This window comes from Mesoplodon densirostris, chromosome 1, assembly GCF_025265405.1.
Source record: "Mesoplodon densirostris isolate mMesDen1 chromosome 1, mMesDen1 primary haplotype, whole genome shotgun sequence".
Taxonomy (NCBI): Eukaryota; Metazoa; Chordata; class Mammalia; order Artiodactyla; family Ziphiidae; genus Mesoplodon; species Mesoplodon densirostris.
Window position 1 is genome coordinate 5,654,641 of NC_082661.1, and position 20,101 is coordinate 5,674,741.

Sequence of the window (20,101 nt, forward strand, 5' to 3'; positions counted from 1 at the left end):
ATGTCAGAGTTGCTGGTTCCTGAAGTACCAGACAGAGCAGGGGGTCCCGGACGACCCTACACATTAGGGCTCCAGCAAAACACAGGCACCTCGCTCAGCGGGGCGGGGGTGTGTGGTTAACAAGCCCAAGAGAACCTCTCACTCCAAAGCTGAGCCCTGACCCTGTCCAGGACTCTGTGCTGCTGGCATCTTTACTGCTCAGCCAGCGTTTGCCGTTATGTCCGAGAATCTTGCAACTAATTGAAACACAGAATTACCATATGGTCTGGCAATTCCACTCCTAGGTCGGTACCGAAAAGAACTGAAAACAGGCGTTCCAACAAATACTCATCCCTGAGCGTTCCTGGCATCGTTATTCACAATACCCAAAAGGTGGAAATGACCCAGATGTCCCTCAACAGATGAGTGGAGAAACAAATCACGGTGTAGATACGTATAATGAGATACTCTTCAGCCACAGAACGCAATGAAGCATTGACACACGCTGCAATGTGGATGAACCTCCAAAGCATTATGTCAAGCCAAAAAAGCCAGACAGACGAGGTCACATATTGTATGATCCGGAAGAGGTAAATCCATAGAGACAGAACACAGATTTAGTGGCTGCCAGGGCCTCAGAGGAGGAGGGAAGGAGGAGAAACAGCTTAATGGGTGAGGGCTTCTACTCTGGAAAGATGTACATGTTTTGAAACTAGACGCAGGACGCTGCCCAAGGCTGTCAGTGCAGCAATGCCACTGAACTGTTCACCGTATCACGCCTAACGGTCCCTTATGGGGGTCTCACCCCGATACATCACTTTTCTCGTAAATCCTGCCACAGATCCATAAACTGACAACTGTGCCATACGTGCTGCCCCGCCTGCCTGCCCCCTCCGCCCGCCCCCCGCGGCTTTCAGGACCAAGTTCCCACCCCCTAACCTGGCTTGCAAGCCCTTGGCCCAGCCCCGTCCTCTCTCCCCCGCAGCCCATGCTGCAGCCCAGGCAGAACCTCCCACGGGCTCCCCGCCATGGGGTGCTCCCTCTCTGCTTCCCTCCCCAACCTCGGCATCCTCGAGGCCCACCAGGAGTCCTTGGTGAAGCTTCGCAGAGAGCCTACCGCCCACAACCAAGCACCAGACCCCTTCAAGGCCAAGGGCAAACACTTTGCATCCCCATCGCTGTAACTGTCACCCTAGACTCTTGAAAGCAACTCCAATAAATAACAGCCTGACCTGGGTGTCGACCTGTAATCCAGGCCAACACTAGGGTAGCAACTGCTATTACCCCCAGTTTACAGGGGAGCAAATTCACCCTCCACGGCACGGAAGGTAAAGTAAATTCTAAAAATTACCCAATCAGCAAGGCGGACAGCCAGAATTCACCCCCAGCTCAGTCCAACTGCAAAGGGTCCCTTACCCCTCTGGGATTCAGCCCAACCACCATCCAGCCCATAGTAGGACCTGACAACGAGCAGCAGAATCAATTCTGACGCAAATAACCTTGCATGGATTTTCATCTGTGCCTGACAGACCTATACGTGGCTGCAAACCCTGGTTTCTTCTGCCTTCCCCAGACAACGTCGGCTTTCACGTTTAGCACATTTTCTTCCCTGCGGTCCTTCCGGACAGAGACGCCACCCTCAAACAAGACATATGAAGATGCTTCCAGAGATTAAATGCTTACAGCCAAGCTTCTGAAGGTGACCTGATTAAATACTTAACCATAATACCAGTCTAGACTCAATAGATCAAACCCTTCTGGCTCAGGGCAATCGTGGCTCTGCGGCAACTGTGCAAAATAATGCTTATAAATGGAAGAAAGGAAGCCCATTTCTCCTGAGTTTCTAGTAAATTGGGGGTTGCAGACTTAATAACGCCAGACAAATTTACAAGTCAGGCAGCAGGTTCTGCAGAGGCCCCTGGGGGCAGAGCCCGGCCATCCGCCCAGGACACAGCTCTGGCAATGAATCACGGCTGAAAGCCAGGGAAAGGGGTCCAATGCTCCCCCCCTCCCTTCCTTAGGCTCCTTCCTTCCACCTGGGGCTCGGAGACCATCACCTCACTCTGTTTTATATTCTGAAACCAGGGAACGTCCTCACTCTGTTCATGTTTTATTCTTTCAGCCTCTCCAACAAGCCACTCATCCCAACTCCAAAGCTCAGACGTGTAGTTCCCTCTGCTGAGACCACGTGTCCCGTCTCTTCCCCTGGGTACCTGCTGGAGGCCCTGGGTCTCTATAAATGATACTCGCTCCTGCCAGCGTTCCCAGGTTGTCCGGCCCCTGGGTAGGGGTCCCCCACCTGCAGAGTAGGCGCCCTCACCCTTAGAGAGCGCTCACTCCGAGCATCATAACCACCCAGGCCCAAGTCCGCCTTTCCCACTAGACGGTGGGCAAGCCGAGGGCACACACTATGTTTGCCTTGTACTTCAGTGAGTCCCCAGCACCTAGAAGGGTGTCTGCCATGGAAGCTCTGACTCAATGTCTACTTATAATGATGAAGCAATGAATGAAGGAACTCAGATGGTCTCTCTAGAGGGAAAGAATGCCTCAGATGCCAACTAAAGAGCCAGCTGCAAACCAGAAGAATCTTCCCCGCACATTTCAGCGCCTTCACCCTTGGGAGGGATGGCAGTTTATTAAGCATTTTCTATTCGCCTCAAGTTCTGGCCAAGAAACTCCATGTCACATCCAAATTGAAAGAAAAAAGCAAATGAAAGAGAGAGTAAAAACCTACAAACAGTATCACACATTCATTTGCACATCAGTCACCACCTTAGTCTCCAGACAATCTTCTAAAAAGATGATGCAAAATATACCGGGACACGAGGTTTCTGACCATCAGCTTCCTCACTGAATGGAGACCAGAAACTCCCTTTCACCTGTTTCTCAAATGCATCTCTGCCCTAATCCTCTGTATTAGGGCCACCATAACAAAGTACTGCAAACCTGGTGGCTTATGACAATAGAAATTTATTCTTTCACTGTTTTGGAGTGCAAGAGTCCAAAATCAAGGAATGGGGAGGGCTGTGCTCCCCTCCGAAGCCTTGATGGGAGGGTGCTCCCTTGCAGCCTCTAGCTCCTGGTGGCCCCAGGCGTTCCGTGGTGTCCCTTGGCTACTGGCAGCTTAACTCCAATTTCTGCCTCTGTCCTCACGTCGTCTCTCCCGGGTCTCCCTCTTCTTATAAGAACCAGTCATCTTGAATAAAAGGCCAACTCTAATCCAAGATGACCTCATCTTACCTAATAAGATAATTGTATCTCCAACGACCCTATTTCCAAATAGCATCACGGTCTGAGGCAATAGGGGTTGGGGGGGGACACAATTGAACCCACAACATCCTCCACCTTCCATCCTAGAATGTGGATTAAACAATCCAGGCACCATATTGCAAGCATCAGGAACTGCGTTTTCCTCAAGTTAATATGTAAATATATGCAAATACTTTTGTGAAAATGTTGTTTTTCAAAGTTTAATTTTTTTTCTTTTGTCTGCTTTTCCTGGATATCTAAATTCAGACTGAAGCTTGCAAGTAGTTTAGAACCGAGAACAAACATCAAGTAATATACATGGAAATCCGATGCTTCTACTTAATAGCTCTGTAATCTTTAATCTTTTCTTTTTTTTTTTTTTAAACAGAAGACTAAAATACACTAAACAGAGGTGGCTTTGTCCCCAGGGGTCCATTTTCAGGCTTATGTGGTGCTGAGGATGGTGTTCCCAAGTACTAAGTGATTAGCGGCTGCTAAGCATTTGACACTTAGCCTGTCACTCCTCTCCACAATCATCGGAAGTGGGTACTATTATTATTCCCACTTTACAGATGTGCAAACTGAGGCTCAGAAGGTTAAGTAACCGGTCCAAACTGAAACAGGAATCTGGGGGTCTGAATACATGCCAAGTGCCTCCCCCATGGGCTCGACTTAGGGATTTCGGGGATGGAAGAATCTCGTTGTTACCTAGTTCAACCGCCCAGCGCGCACGCGCGCGCACACACACACACACACACACACACACCCCACATCCGAGAGAGAGCCCCTCTGGGAGGTATTCCATTTTCCTAGTCCTGCCTGGTAGGATTCTAACAGCTACAGGCACACAGCCTCCCTGACGGCTCCCCCAGAGGGCGCCCAGCCTGGTCGGCCACAGGGCAGTCACATCAGCACTGGCCAGGCCCCCAATCCTCGGCAGGCCTTCACGCTCCCAGGGCTGCCACTGGTCACCGATGACTTTTTAACCTTTGACTTAAAATTGCCACAGAGGTGGAGGGGTGCAGGAGGGGGACTGGAGGAAGGTGGTCAAAAGGTACAGACTTCCAGCTATAAGATAAATAAGTACCAGGGATGGAACGTACAACGCGATGAATATAATTAGCACTGTTGTATGTGATACATGAAAGTGGCTGAGAGTAAATCCTAAGAGTTCTCATCACCAGGAATTTTTTTTTTCTATTTTCTTTAACGTTGTATCTATACGACATGTCGGGTGTTCACTAAACCTACTGTGATAATCATTTCATGATGTCTGTAAGTCGGATCATTATGCTGTACACCTGAAACTTACACAGTGCGGCATGTCACCTATATCTTAATAAAGCTTGAAAAATAAATGAATAAATAGATAGACTGATTACTTAAATAATTAATTAAACTGCCACAGTATTTGATTCCAGTCACGGAGCTCCCCGCTGAGGTCACGGGACAGCTCCTCCCATAAGGCCGGTACTCCAGAGCAAGGTCAGCCATCCTCTCCCTGCTCCTGGGCTCTCCGCGACTTCTGTGATAAAGATGGCGCTCATTTCACTCACCAGGAGTGGCAGTTTAAGAAAATCTCATTCCATTGTTAAGAGTGATCTGTACTAAGGGGTAGTGGGGCGGGGGGGGGGCAGGGGATAAATTAGGAATTTGGAATTAACAGATACACGATACTACATATAAAATAAACGATAAGGACCTACTGTATAGCATAGGGAACTATACTCAATATCTTGTAATAACCTATAATGGAAAAGAATCTGAAAAAGAATAAATATATTCTTTTATATATTCTTTTTTTTTTTTAAGAATCAATTTTATTGGGCTTCCCTGGTGGCGCAGTGGTTAAGAATCTGCCCGCCAATGCAGAAGACATGGGTTCAAGCCCTGGTCTGGGAAGATCCCACATGTCATGAAGCAACTAAGCCCATGCGCAACAACTACTGAGCCTGCGCTCTAGAGCCCACAAGCCACAACTACTGAGCCTGTGTGCCACAACTACTGAAGCCCGTGTGGCTACAGCCTGTGCTCTGCAACGAGAAGCCACCACAATGAGAAGCCTGTGCACCACAACGAAGAGTAGCCCCTGCTCGCTGCATCCAGAGAAAAGCCCGTGTGCAGCAACGAAGACGCAACACAGCCAAAAATAAAATAAATAAAATTAAAAAAAGAAAAGCCAAGTGATTCAAAAAAAAAAAAAAAAAGAATCCATTTTATTTACTTATTTATTTTTTGTTGCCTTGGGTCTTTGTTGCTGCATGTGGGTTCTCTCTAGTTGCAGCAAGCAGGGGCTACTCTTCGTTGTGGCGCACGAGCTTCTCATCATGGTGGCTTCTCTTGTTGTGGAGCACGGGCTCCAGGTGCGCAGGCTCAGTAGTTGTGATTCGCGGGCTCTAGAGCACAGGCTCAGTAGTTGTGGTGCACGGGCTTAGTTGCTCTGCGGCATGTGGGATCTTCCCGGACCAGGGCTCGAACCCGTGTCCCCTGCATTGGCAGGAGGATTCTTAACCACTGCGCCACCAAGGAAGTCCCATATATATTCTATACATATATTTATATAAATACTTTATATATTATATATATATATAAACTAAATCATTGTGCTGTACACCTGAAACTAGCACAACATTGTAAATCAACTATACTTCAATTTTAATAAAAAGTCATCTCTACTTGAACTTTTGGGTTTCCCTCCACTTGTCATCTCAGACAAGGAAGAAATTGGAAGCATCCCCGCTCCAGAAGGGTCCCATGAAAGGTTTTCTAATAACATCACTTCGTTTGGTCTCACCTGCCCTTCGAGGTTTTCGGTTGTCCATGTGGGTGAAGCTATGACACATATACTCTGCCACGTGTTTATGTTTAGAAATGAATCCCCTGCGTGGTAGGAAAAGGTAAGAAGAAGAGTAAAGTGGAGCAGCCGGACCAGGTAATGCCAGGATTTCAGCCAGCTTTGTGTGTGTGTGTGTGTGTATAATTAGTGTGTGTGTGTGTGTGTGTGTGTGTGTGTGTATAATTAAAAGTATTTTAGAGCATAAGCAGAGGGCAAATGGCCCACTGCCCAGCAAGGTGGGCTGTATGAAACAAGAAGTGTTCATAAGAAAATGAAAACAAGATTCAACACCACCATTCCATTTCTTCCAGCTGTGATGCAATGCCAGCCGCGAGAGGAATCATTATTAAGTCAGAGACAAAAGCAGGAAGCCCAATGAAAATTTTATAAGCTGGTCCAAAACTTGTTGTAGGCTGACACATTTAAAGCACGTTCACAAAGCCGCTGCATGTATCTGCAGGTAAGCGGCAGACTTTGTTAGGTGAATAAAATACCGACTTCAAAAATGGAAGTAACTACTGCTACACTATTTATGCCATGATTATTAAAACTTTGTCCTTAAGAAACACTTTTATCCACTACTTATTCCCAGGCACTTAGATTCTTCGCTCTGAAGGCTCATTCCACGTTAATCCCACCTTTAAGTGCCTGCCTGTAAATCACAGCAGTCGAAGAGGGAAACTGTACAAATGTTTTCGAGCCCTTGACCACACGTGGTCCCCACTGGTAACTACTGGTCAGGTGAAAACTGTAAAATGGAGGTTTTATTTTCTGTTCAACTGGGGGCAACACACGGTTGAAGAGGCAGGAGTCCTACAGAATTGGATTTCTGTTGCATCACTGGTTTTAACCTTTCCCCCAAGGTTCCCTGCCCCTCCCCCACTCCCAGCACTTCCGAGGCCCCTTGTGTTCATTAAAGCTCTAAGGGGGCCTGCCAGAGAGGGTCCCAGCCCAGCTCTACCCTCACAGCCTTGGTCCTTCAATTAGAAAACCAAGACAATGTTGCCCTTTTGGCTTTAAGAGTCTAGCAATTACTATATATAACACAGATATAATCAGGACTTCCCTGGCGGTCCAGTGGTTAAGACTCCACGCTCCCACTGCAGGGGGGCGCAGGTTCGATCCCGGGTTGGGGAACTAAGATCCCGCATGCCGAGCAGGGCGGCCAAAATAAATTAATAAATGAATTAATTAATTAAATAAAAATAAAATAGAGAACCAACGAGGGCCTACTGCATGGCACAGGGAACTATACTCAGTATTTTGTCATAACCTAGATACACACACTCACAGCTTCAAATTAGCTCCTGATACTTTGCCAAGATGAACTCTCGCTGTCCCTTTACCTTCACTCAACAAGATGTGCCAGGGACCACACAGGTGCAGGGAACAGAGGAAGGAACACAACTCAGCCCTTGTCCCCAGGGGCCCTCTGTCCAGCAGGGGACATAAATGAGGAGTCCACCAACGGCGCCCACAGACAGAAGCATGTTATGGAACTGCAGAGAGCAGCCTGCAGAAGGGCCCCTCGTGCAGCCTGAGTGAATCAAGGAAGACTGGCCAGTTGACTTCCTACACTGCTGGTGGGGATGTAACTGGAAAAGAGTATGGCGATTCCTCAAAAAACTGAAAATAGAGTTGCCATATAATCCAGCAATCCCACTTCTGGGCACGTATCCGAAGAAAATTCTAATTCGAAAAGATACGTGCACCCCAATGTTCATAGCAGCATGATTTACAATAGCCAAGATATGGAAACAACCTAAATGTCCACTGACAGATGAATGAATAAAGAAGATGTAGTCTATATATACGATGGAATACTACTCAGCCGTAAAAAGGAATGAAATAGAGCCATTTGCAGCAACACGGATGGAGATTATCATATTAAGGGAAGTAAGTCAGATAGAGAAAGACAATATCATATGATATCACCTACCTGTGGAATCCAAAATATGACGCAAATGAACTTATTGACAAAACAGAAACAGACTCACAGGCATAGAGAACAGGCTTGTGGTTGCCAAGGGGGAGGGGAGGTGGGGAAGGGATGGGCTGGGTGTTTGGGATTAGCAGATGCAAACTATCTTATATAGAATGGATAAACAACAAAGTCCTACTGTATAGCAGTATATGGTATATTGAACTATATTCAATATCCTTTGATAAAGTATAATGGAAAAGAATAGGAAGAAGAATGTATATATGTATAACTGAATCACTTTGATGTACAGCAGAAATTAACACAACACTGTAAATCAACTACACTTTGGGACTTGCCTGGCAGTCCACTGCAGGGGGCACGGGTTCGATCCCTGGTCAGGGAGCTAAAATCCCACACGCCTCGTGGTGTGGCCAAACCAAACCAAAACAAAACAACTACACTTCAATAAAATAAATTTAAAAAAAAAAGAAAGGTTTACAAGTTGAGCTGAGCCTGGAAAAGCTTGACAGATGGAAGATAAACAAAGGGCATTTCCAGGCAGCCAGAAGAGCATGTACTAGGCACTGTGGCGTTATCAGAACACACAGGGTAGAATGTACCAGAACTTCAGTATGGAAATACCACCAGACATCAATGAGGTCAGCCAAACTAAGCTCTCTTCCCTGTTATACGTGGGAGTCCCCAGTACGGGTTCCCGTCCCCATCTCTCCCTCCCCCTGGCCTCTCCAGGCTGATCCTCAAAGCAATACCCCCCAAGAACCATCTGAAGAAACTTGGCAGCCTGGTCACAGCGCCTGGAAGACCAAAACGCATTCCTGCCTTTGAAAAATGGGCAGTAGAACACACACGATGTTAGAAGGACGTGAAAATTAATCTTGTGAAGTTAATAGAAGCACAGCAAGTTGGAAGAAAAATAATCACATTTCCCTCCTGCTAAATCATTATTTGCCCCCGGTAAAGCCAATTATGTTCAAGAAAATAAGTTATTATTTGGGGGGGGAAAAATGGAGTCTTGATAAGTGCCTTTATTCCAGCAAATAAAATTCCAAGAGCGAATGCCTGACCTCCTGTATTTATGAAGGTCTGTGGGCAGCCTGAATGATATTTCTTAGAATGTTGGGGATGGACCATAATTCCCCTGATAATCTGTGCATTTTTCCCAGGACCTGACCTCAAAACTGCTGTTTGTCTCTCGGAAAGAAGAAACACAGCTGTCTCCTGAACATCCTTAGACAGCCCCGGTGCCCGGCTAACCCCTCCCCCAACTCCCTTAGGCTTCCTCCTCCTAGCCCTCTTGCCCAAAGCACACCCTTCGGGAAACAAGTCCTGCAGGTTTCTAACTTTTCCTCCCAAATATGCGGCAAAGACTTTGCTTCTAACAACACAGTCACAATACTACAGTAAACAACTACAGAGCGCTGACTAGGAGTTGGGGGTGACTCCCAGCACTTTATTGACACAGTGGGAGCCATCTGGCCCCCAGGGGGACAGGTGGCAATGTCTGGACCTATTTTGGGTTGTCACCCCTGAAGGGAGGGTGGGATCTAGTGGACAGAGGTCAGGGATGCTGCCAAGTACCCCGCAGTACACAGGGCTGCCCCCCATGACCAAAATACATCCAACCCAGAATGCCACTAGTACACAGGTCGAGAAAACCTGCTTTACATGAATTCGCCCATTTAACCCTTGAGCAACTCTGAGGCAGAAACTATTGTCATCCGTGGTTGACAAGTGAGTAAACTAGGGCAGACGGGCTTCAGAGCCCCAGGGGCATCCCGACCCAGGACCGGGCAGCCTCCACTCAAAGTACCTCCTTTGCAGGGATGTCACTGAATATTGGAGGGACAAGGCACTGAGCCTTAGACGGGTTCCCTCCCCCATATTCAGGCCAGCTGCTCCGGACCCCTCGCTGGGCACCACTGCTCTACCAGCCAAATCTGTACGGGACTCTGGCTGATGAAATTAAGAAGGGAAACCAGAGTGCTGTGAGCTCTGGGGGAGGCTGGCCTCTGGTCTCCTCAATCCTGACTCCCTGACCCCAGGGCCCGCTTGCCCCCTCCCCATGCTCTCTCCGCCACTCCCCTCCCTTGTCCCTCAAGACTCCCAGGCCCTGGGGACTGAGGACCATTCTCCCTGGGGCCTCGGCCCTCACACAACCCTGTCCCGCAGCCCGAGGTTGGGAACACAGGGGACAGTCAATTCCGGAAGGGCTCGGCAGGCCAGCAATGCCGGGAGTGGGGAATGAGCCGAATCTGGCACAGACCCTATCGAGCTGAGGCAGGAAAGTGCAGACCGTGACCTGGGACCAGCCAGGCAGCCGGTGGGACAGGAGTGCGGCAGCAAAGGAGGCCAAGAAGGCCGGGAAGGGCGTTTTAAAGGATGCCCTTTCCGAGGAGGCGGCAGCCGCCACGGTCTCGGGAGTCTGATCAGGGACCTCGAGAGCTGGGGTGGAGGACACACTCTCGGAAGACAACTGAACGTGTTAGTTTAGGCACAAAGAAAGAATCAAACAGATCCACGTGCCTGCAGACCCCAAAGTTCCAAACGCCGCAGAGTTTTGAGTAATTCACTTAATGGCAAAAATCCAGCGGAGATGAGACATGGGGTGGCTCTGGATCCGCGAGGTCTAGGAACAAAGCTGTCAAGTAAACAGGAAGGTGGGGGGGGACGGAGGGAGGGAGGAAGGAAGGGGTTGTTTGAAGGCACCCTTTTCTTCTATGGCCAATTCCCTGTGGTTGAGGACCACTGTGCTCATCCCCGAAGCTGGGACACACTTACTCCACCACTGCATCACTCCTCCTCTCTACCTACACGCAGGTTCAACTGCCCAGGTGAGCAGCTCGTTCAGAATGCTCATCTGCCCACGATGCTAGTCCATCACCAGACAACTTGTCTGTAACAAATAAAATAAAAATTAGCAAACTTCAGGAAAAGGAAAGCTCACGGGGCCACACTGCCCTTTTCCAATTAAAAGTAATGAAAACCATCACCAGAAATTGCGTATTTTCTCTACAGTAAGTTAACACCCACACAGTAAGCGAATCCGAGCGGTACTTTTTCTTGCTGCAAGGTCTCCCGCACACGGGATCTCTGTAGCTCCTCCCGGGCAGCTGAGAGGTGAGCACAGGCTCTGGGATTCTCCCAGGGCCCCGTGCAGGGCCTGAGGTTGGGGAGGTCAATAAGGTGGCACTGGGCTTCCCTGGTGGCGCAGTGGTTGAGAGTCCGCCTGCCGATGCACGCGGGTTCGTGCCCCGGTCCGGGAAGATCCCACGTGCTGCGGAGCGGCTGGGCCCGTGAGCCATGGCCGCTGAGCCTGCGCGTCCGGAGCCTGTGCTCCGCAACGGGAGAGGCCACAACAGTGAGAGGCCCGCGTACCGCAAAAAAAATAAAAATAAAAAATAAGGTGGCACTAAGTGTTGCACCCAGGCCTGGATTCCAGGCATTGACTCCTGGTCCAGAGCTCTTTAAAATCCCACACCATCAAGTCCCCTCACATCACTTTAAGTTACTGCAGTTCTGACTGATTTACGCTTACAGCCTTTTTCAGTGCCTGCTTGGTCATAAAGACAAGTGCTATTTCAGAAAATGAAGGTTCGTTCATTGCAGCACTATTCAGAATAGCCAAGACATGGAAGCAACCTAAAGGTCCATCGACAGATGAATGGATAAAGAAAAGGTGGTACATATATACAATGGAATACTACAGCCATAAAAAAGATTAAAAAATAATAAAAATAATACAGCCATAAAAAAGATTAAAAAATTTTAAAAATACAGCCATAAAAAAGAATGAAATAATGCCATTTGCAGCAACATGGATGGACCTAGAGATTATCATACTAAGTGAAATAAGTCAGAGAAAGACAAATATCATGTTATCACTTATATATGGAACCTAAAAAATGATACAAATGAACTTATTTACAAAACAGAAACAGACTCACAGACATAGAAAACAAGCTTATGGTTGCCAAAGGGGAAAAGGGGCAGGGGGTGGATAAACTAGGAGTTTGGGATTAGCAGATACAAACTATTATATATATAACAGATAAGTAGCAAGTACCTACTGTATAGCACAGGGAACTATATTCAACATCTTGTAATAAACTATAAAGGAAAAGAATCTGAAAAAGAATATATCTTTATTTCTATAGATATATTATGTATATATTAACTGAATCACTTTGCTGTACACCTGAAACTAACACAACATTGTAAATCAACTGTACTTCAATTACAAAAAAAAAAAAAAAGAAAATGAAGACTCCATTCTAACAAAGAAACAAAGGCTAATACTTAGAAGCGGACACAGTTCTCACTAGCAGGCTTTAGTAACCATCTTCTGAGGTCAAAAGAATTCAACAGGGCTTCCCTGATGGCGCAGTGGTTGAGAGTCCGCCTGCCGATGCAGGGGACATGGGTTCGTGCCCCCGTCCAGGAGGATCCCACATGCCGCGGAGCGGCTGGGCCCGTGAGCCATGGCCGCTGAGCCTGCGCGTCCGGAGCCTGCGCTCCACAGCGGGAGACGCCACAACAGTGAGAGGCCCGCATACCACAAAAAAAAAAAAAAAAAAGAATTCAACAACCCAGGAATGGGGTCTGGGGTGATGCATACATTTTACGGTGGTGAGAATAGGAACTGCCGACAAATATGAAGATGACCAATTTAGAGACCTTTCCTTATGCTCAAGGGTCCACTCCCCTGACCCCAGCAGTCGTCCGGATTAAGTACACAGCAAAGAACATCCTGAAATCTACAGGACATAAGTAGTGGAATATACCTCAAAGAAAAAGGCGGCATCTGTCCCCATTCACATCTCTTCACATCTTTGTAGGGGTCTGGCCATCTGTTCCGCCAAAGGATTCTCAGGGACTAAAAGGTATGAGATCTTACAACCCTTTTTGCTCAATGCCCATGTCGCTAACCGGTCCATCACAGCTCTTGCTGATCAATGGAAAACACACGGAGGAGATCCACATCATCCTTCTCCTGCAGGGCACACAGCAAGACTACATTTCTGAGTCCCACGCGCTGGCCAGGGATGGAGCTCTGAACAAAAGAATGTGACCGGGGCTTCCCTGGTGGCGCAGTGGTTGAGAGTCCGCCTGCCGATGCAGGGGACATGGGTTCGTGCCCTGGTCTGGGAAGATCCCACATGCCACAGAACGGCTGGGCCCGTGAGCCATGGCTGCTGAGCCTGCGCGTCTGGAGCCTGTGCTCCGCAACAGGAGAGGCCACAACAGTGAGAGGCCCACGTACCGCAAAAAAAAAAGAATGTGACCAGAAGGATGGCGCCACCTCCAGCCCTGGCAGGGAAGAAAATCTCCAGTGAACTATCCTTCATCTCTTTCTTTCCCCACCCCCAAATTAAGAGGCAAGGAGCCCAAGATCCTGGCAGAGGGCAGAGCCACAGACGATACCCTGGTCCCTGAATGACCTGATGGAACAGAGCTCCTGTGCCCGCTCCCCACCACCCACGTGGACTGGGACGTGAAGGAAAAACGAACATTCATTGTATGAAGCCAGCAAAACGGTGGGGCTGTTTGTTTACAGCAGCTAGGCAACCCTAATTCAGAACGGAAATCACAATAGTTACATTTATACCTAAAAGTATACCTAACGTATCCATATAAGTTAAACAAAATCAGCAAGATGGCATATAAATTGTGTACCACATTCTTGAGGAAAGACAGCAGCAACTGTAAACAGCAAATAGGCCAGGATAAAGGCTGAATGAAGTTTTTGATGAGGGCTTCCCTGGTGGCGCAGTGGTTGGGAGTTCGCCCGCCAATGCAGGGGACAAGAGCAAATGTTGGTGAGGATGCGGAGAAACTGGATCTCTCTGTTTCCCTCTCTCTCTCTCCCTCTCTCTCTCTCTCTCTCTCTCTCACACACACACACACACACACACATACACACAAGCAGCTGGTGGGAACACAAAATGGCACAGCCGCTCGGGAAAAGTTTGGTAGTTTCTTAAAAAGCCAAACTACCTTTCCATTCAACAACTGCATTCCTAGGCATTTATCCCAGAAGATGAAGACTTCCATTCACACAAAAACCTGTGCGTGAATGTTCACAGCAGCTTTACTCGTAACAGCCAAAACCCAGACATCCTTCAAACCATGGATACACACAGCAACCTGCTGACTCTCCTGAGACTTATGCTCAGCAAGAAAAGGCCATACAAAAAGGTTACATACTGCAAGATCCCACTCATGTAACATTCTAAAATTACAACATTATAGAAATGGAGAACAGATTAATGGTTGCCAGGGAGTCTGCGGGAAGGGCAAAGGGAGGTGGGTTTGGCAACAAAAGGACAGGACGGGTCCTTGGGATGATGGAGATGCTCGTATCTTCTTCAATGTCAGTATCCGGGTTCTGATACCGTGTTGCAGTTTTGCAAGATATAACCTCGGGGGAAAAATTGTAGTGGGTACAAAGGATCTCTCTGTACTATTTCTTACAACTGTTGGGTCTGTAATTATCTGAAAATCCAAAGTTAATGAAGACAAAAAGGGAGAGGAAGGAGGGAAGGAAGAAAAGAAAAAGGGGGAAGGGAAGAAGGAAGGAGGGAAGGAAGAGAAAAAGGAGAGACAGAGAGACGGCAGGTGCCCTTGGGCACTGTGGCTTCTCGGCTGTACCCAGCACGGGGCTCACAACTGCCTGTTTCTTTCTCCGTGTCTGCACTACCTGCATCCTCAGAGGTCACAAGAGAACAAGAGAAAGAACTATTCACACACATTAAGACAATCCTGATGAGACGTCTGATATTCTGGGCCAACACGGGCACTACAATAAATTTAAAATTTTTATAGTGTTTCCAAAGTAAAATCAGGTTTGTAGAAATAGAATATGCCTTAATTTCATTTTTCTGCAACTCCAGTGAATGAAAATGTCTGCATTTCTATTTACTTACAATCAAATCAAATTTTTCTTCCCCCAAAGTAGCAGCTTGCTTGCTACTCTAAGCAACAAACAGGATCTCTCAGCAACTCTCACACTCCCAAACTTACTGGGATATTACACTATTCCTAGCAATTATCATCGCGCAGGGCTAATCTGAATACACACGTCACAATCCCTAACACCAAGTAAAATGTCACATCCCCCTAATATGGGGGCAAAACACACCATTAAGACAACAAGTTTGGAAGAGAAGCATTCCTCCAGCCACCGTGACTGTCAAATCCAAACAGGAAATCACTTGTCACTACATTTCTAAACTGAGCTTTATTAAATAAAAAATTACTGGGCTTCCCTGGTGGCGCAGTGGTTGAGAGTCCGCCTGCCGTTGCAGGGGACACGGGTTCGTGCCCCGGCCCGGGAGGATCCCACATGCCGCGGAGCGGCTGGGCCCATGAGCCATGGCCGCTGAGCCTGCACGTCCAGAGCCTGTGCTCCGCAACGGGAGACACCACAACAGTGAGAGGCCCGCATATCACCAAAAAAAAAAAAAAAAAATTACTAAAAGCACCGCTCCATGGCATACCTGGCTTATCGCAAACGCTGATCTCAGGGCTTTGTGCTCTGAGGACATGATCTCAGTGAATCCCCACCGGTCTTTGCAGTAGGCAGGCTTGGGTCCACTTTCCAGATGAGGAAACTGAGGCTAAGAAAGCAGGAATAACTTGCTCAAGGGCCACAGGACAACTAAGAGGCAGAAGTTAAAGATGTCTCGGTGCCAGTGCCCACATCCCCTGTTTGAGGTTTGCCTGGAGCGGAGCGTGAAGGGCACGCTGAGGTCACTGGTGCTCGTTCAATCTGCCTGTAGCAAAGCTAAAGGCTCGAAGGGGAACCGCAGTCTCGCCCAGGCTGCTCTCCACACCACGTCCATTCCTGTTCTACTGCTGCCATAACGCATCACCACACCCTTGGCAGTGGAAAACCACCTGCATTCATTATCTCACTGTGCTCCAGGTCAGATACCCAGTGGCTCTGGGTCTCAAAGTCGAGGTGTTGGTTGGCTGGGTTCCACGGGAGGCTCTAGGATGACTGTTTCCAGGCTTATTCAGGGGTGCCGGCAGAATCCAGCTGTAATTGCAGGACTGAGGTCCCCATTTCCCTGCTGGCTGTCAGCTGGGGCCAACCTCAGCTCCCTGAGGCCCCTGCCTGGTAGCAAGTGGACCTCGACATCTCCGGGCCAGCATCCAGGCATGGAACCCTCCCAGGCTCGGGATCGCTCTGACTCCGCTGCTGCTGAATCGCTCTTGTGCGAGCAGACAGAGAAAGTTCTCTGCTTTGGGGGCCCACGTGGGTAACCCAGGACCACCTCCGCACCTCAGGGTTTACAGCCGTAATCTCATCTGCCAAGTCCCTTTTGCCGTGTCACACACCACATTCACGCGTCCTGGACACTTGGAGGGCCGTTATTCTGCCTTCTATGCCATCACTGAGATGTGAGCATGCCAGCCTCAGATGTGACGGCTGCATCTTTTCACCTCATCTGAAGAACAGGATCCACGTGAACACAAACAATTTCACTGGTGTTGGGACGTTAGGACTCTGCCTAGTTGGGGGATGACAGGATAGTTCATCTGGTCCAACCCCTCAATGTGACAGTTAGGTCAAAGTTCATGTCCCTGTTAATAAACCAGGTCTGTAAACACCCACCAAACTCAAGCCCAAGGGGAGAAATTAACAGGCTGGTCAATTTCACAGGTGACCCCCCCCCCACCACCACCACCACCACCATGAATGCGGGGGCAGGGGGGAAACCAGCGTTTCCTGCCTTTGCTGAGCAAGCAACAGATCAGCTGTTTACTCCTTTCCTGATTCCACAAAGTAAATAAATAACTGAAGTGTCTCATTTACAAACAATGCTTCTAACAGATTCTAAGTACTTGCAAACAATGAGCTGTGATTCATGTTTCCAAATGAGATGGAGTTTTACCATTTTCTCTCCCCTCGTGTTTCATTTACTGGCCAAGTCACTGGCCGGGTGGAAGCCTGGCCGCCCACAGACTCACCAGGGCCCATCTAGGGAAACACAGTCCTGTTGTGAGGCTCCCCCAAAAAACGCTGTCGTTGGTAAAGGGGATCTCCAGTAATTTTCCCTTAGGCAGAAAGAGGAATTCAACTCATGGAAATGAATCCCTACATCCAACACTTACAGCTTCCTAGCCAGCCCACTCCCTGAGAACCAGCGGAATCCTCCCCAGGCAAACTCCCAGACAAGAGGGCAGCCTGACTCAAGCGTCCTCGGCTTCCCCTGCCCCAAATCGGGAACTCTAGGAGCTCCAGTCCTGCACGCCCTCCCCGACAGGGGGTCCAGTTATTTAAAGTTCCTCCCGCTGCTGAAAGAGTTGTGCTGTCTGGTCCTCTCCACCTGGTGAAACTAGGCAGGACAACCCCCTCCCATCTCCCCTGCCTGACAGCCACTCACATCCTTCCCAGAACTGGCTCCAAACCCTCCAGGATACTCTTCTTCTCTGGAAACTTTTCAACTTGGAGTTTTCCTAAAACCAAAGTATTAGCCAAAGGTGTGATGTTAGAAGTCGCTGCTGTGAGCGCTAGCAAAGCTTCTGGAAGGCGTGTGACTTACCGTGGGAAGGACACACAGCTGCCTCCCCAGTGGGGAGACCCTGCTTGTGGGTCTCTACTTGTGAATGTTCCCTTTGGTCATGAGACACAAGTCACTCCACAGGTATGGACACCTCCAGGGTTCTCACTGACACCATCCAGGTCACCCTGGGAGCCAAGGGTATCAAAGTGACCTTAAAGAGAGGTCCCTCGCCCATCTCCTGGTGAGCACAGTGGGGTGACCATGAACTCTAGAGCCACCACCAGGGTTCAGCTTCAGGATGGAGCACTTACTAGTGGCGCTAGACTGTCCTTTGCCTCTGAGAAGTGGGAGGGACAGTAGTCTCCACCACACAGGACTGAGAGGGCAAGTCCTGAGCAGGAGCGGTGGGCTCTGCTACCCCCTGCCTGGCCCCCGCCTCTCCCCAGGGCTCCAGCTTCTCTTCCATCTCTAAGCACTGCGTTCCCTGAGGGTCTGCCCTCAGCCCTCCCCTCACACACAGCATCCCAGCAGGCTCACTGCAGCCCAGACACCCCCCCATGCCGCCCCACACCCGAAGTTGATCCAGCAGGAATCTCCACACCCAAACCTCCCTCATCCAATGTGGATCGATGAGGACCTTTCTATCGGGGCTGAAACCAGCTGAATGGGCACAGGATGCTGCTTACAAACTCAGCTGCACTCGGAAGCCCAGCTCTGCCGCTGGCCTTTGTAGATGTGCCTGAGCCTCAGAGGCCCCACCTCTAAAACAGGGGTGGGAAGGGCATTCAGCCACAGTGGTCCTGAAGCAGCGCCACCTGTGCAACAAGCCCCTGCAGGCCCAGAGGGGACCTAGAACCGTCCCAATGTCTAGGCCAGCTCCGCTCTACGTCCCTGGCATCTAGCAGAAGCATCACAGAAAGAAAAGAGAGAACCCTGGGGGCCAGAACCACCCAGGCTTCCCAAAAGTGGGAGGGCCAAACCACACCAGCAGCGGGAGTGGGCTGCTCCCCTGCAAAGGCTCAGGGTCCGGAGGGCAGGGCGGGGCGGGCCGCAGGGTCTGGAACCCCAGGAGGGCACCACCTGGCTTCGGAGGGGAGGCCAAGGCTACAAAAGGCCTTGCAAGTCAGGCAGCGTGCAGCCTGGCTGAAGAGGTACTCAAGGACGCCTCTGGATCGTGGAGCAGGAGCAAAGAGGGACTGAAGCCAACTGGGAAGCCGTGCGGAGGGGGAGACCAGCCGCGGGCCCAGAGAGAGCGTCCGGTGCGCAAGTTAAGAGAAGGCAAAGCACCCACAGGCCTCCGCAGGCCAGGCTACCAACCCCCGCCAGGAGGGCGGCAAGCGCACGGGGTCTGGGGGACTGCTTGCTTTGCCATGAAGGAGAGCCTCCGACTCTGGAATGTGTACTTGGTCCGAAACGTAAACTTGCAGCCGACCCTCCCTACTCCCTCCAGGAAGCGACAGAAAACAGCGGAGCCAAAACAGGTCCCCGCCCTTCGCAACCCGCTCCCGGCCCCGGGGACCCCGGAGCGCTCGGCCGCTGGTTTCCGAGGGTCCCGCGCCTTCCAGGCCAGGACCACCGAGCGGCAGGCGGCGAGATCGGCCAGCCCCGGTCGCACACGCCACCTCCCACCGGGGGAGAGCACAGTTCTTCGCTCTGGTCGCTGCAACTTGAAACTGTCCGCCCGGAGCCGCAGACACTGAGCACAACTTCATCCGAAAAGCAAAAAAGGCGCGGCCGAACAATGCCGCCGGGGCCTCCCGGCCCGGCCCGGCCCGGCCCGGCCCGGCCCAGCTGGGGTCGAGGCGTCGGGGGCAGCCCCGGGGGTTGGAAGGCTCCGCCGCCGGGGTGCCCGCCCGAGAGCTGGACGTCGGAGGGGACACCCTCGGGAAGTGACACAAGCCTCCCCCCACCCCCGCGTGTCCCCGGCCCGGCTCGCGCGGGCTCCGGAGCGGGCGCGGGGACAGCGTGCGCCCGGGGTCCGAGTGGGCAGTGCCCGCCGACGGACCCTCAGGCGGGCAGGGCGGGGACGCGGGTTCCCGGCCTCCGCGGCCCCGCCGCGTCCCGCCCGCGCCGCCCGGGCCGCCGGCAACAGGCTCCCGGGCGCCCCCGCCCCGCCCCGCCGGCCCGGAGCGCGGCGCGCGGGAGGTGCTCACCCACGCCGTATTTCTCCTCCCGCTTGGTGGGCACCCAGCGCGTCATGCCGCCGCCCGCGTCCCGGCGCCCAGGCCGCCGCCGCCGCTCCGCCAGGAAACTCCGCGCCTAGGCCGCCATTTTCCATTCCTTTCGAGCCGCGACAGGATGGGGTGGAAAAAGTTTGCGGCGGAGGCGGTGTCATGTGGGGCGGGGCGGGCGGAGCGTCGCGGGCCGGATGGGAAAGGCCGGGAGCGCCGGCGGGAGGCGGGACGGCGGCGGGCGGGGTCCGTGCCCCACGACCCCACCCGCCGAGGAGAAGCCCCGCAGGGCCGTCGTCTCCCCCTTATCCACGGAGCCCTCCCGGGGGCTGGATCTCATACACTGAGAGGGGTGCGCCCTGGCCGGCAGGTGGGCAGGGGGATTCTTGGCAATTTGTGAAGCTTGTGGCTT

General features: G+C 50.8%; 1 protein-coding gene across 2 annotated transcripts in view; it reads right to left on the reverse strand.

The window, feature by feature from the left end:
- The window catches only part of DOCK1 (dedicator of cytokinesis 1), a 535,058-nt gene extending 515,201 nt beyond the window's left edge, over nt 1–19,857 (reverse strand). For both annotated transcript variants that reach the window (XM_060098409.1, XM_060098408.1), the window contains exon 1: nt 19,672–19,857. In XM_060098409.1, the coding sequence (XP_059954392.1) occupies nt 19,672–19,717 (46 nt within the window). In that variant the 5' untranslated portion in view covers nt 19,718–19,857. The remainder of the gene's footprint in view (nt 1–19,671) is intronic.
- Between the last annotated feature and the right edge of the window lie 244 nt (nt 19,858–20,101).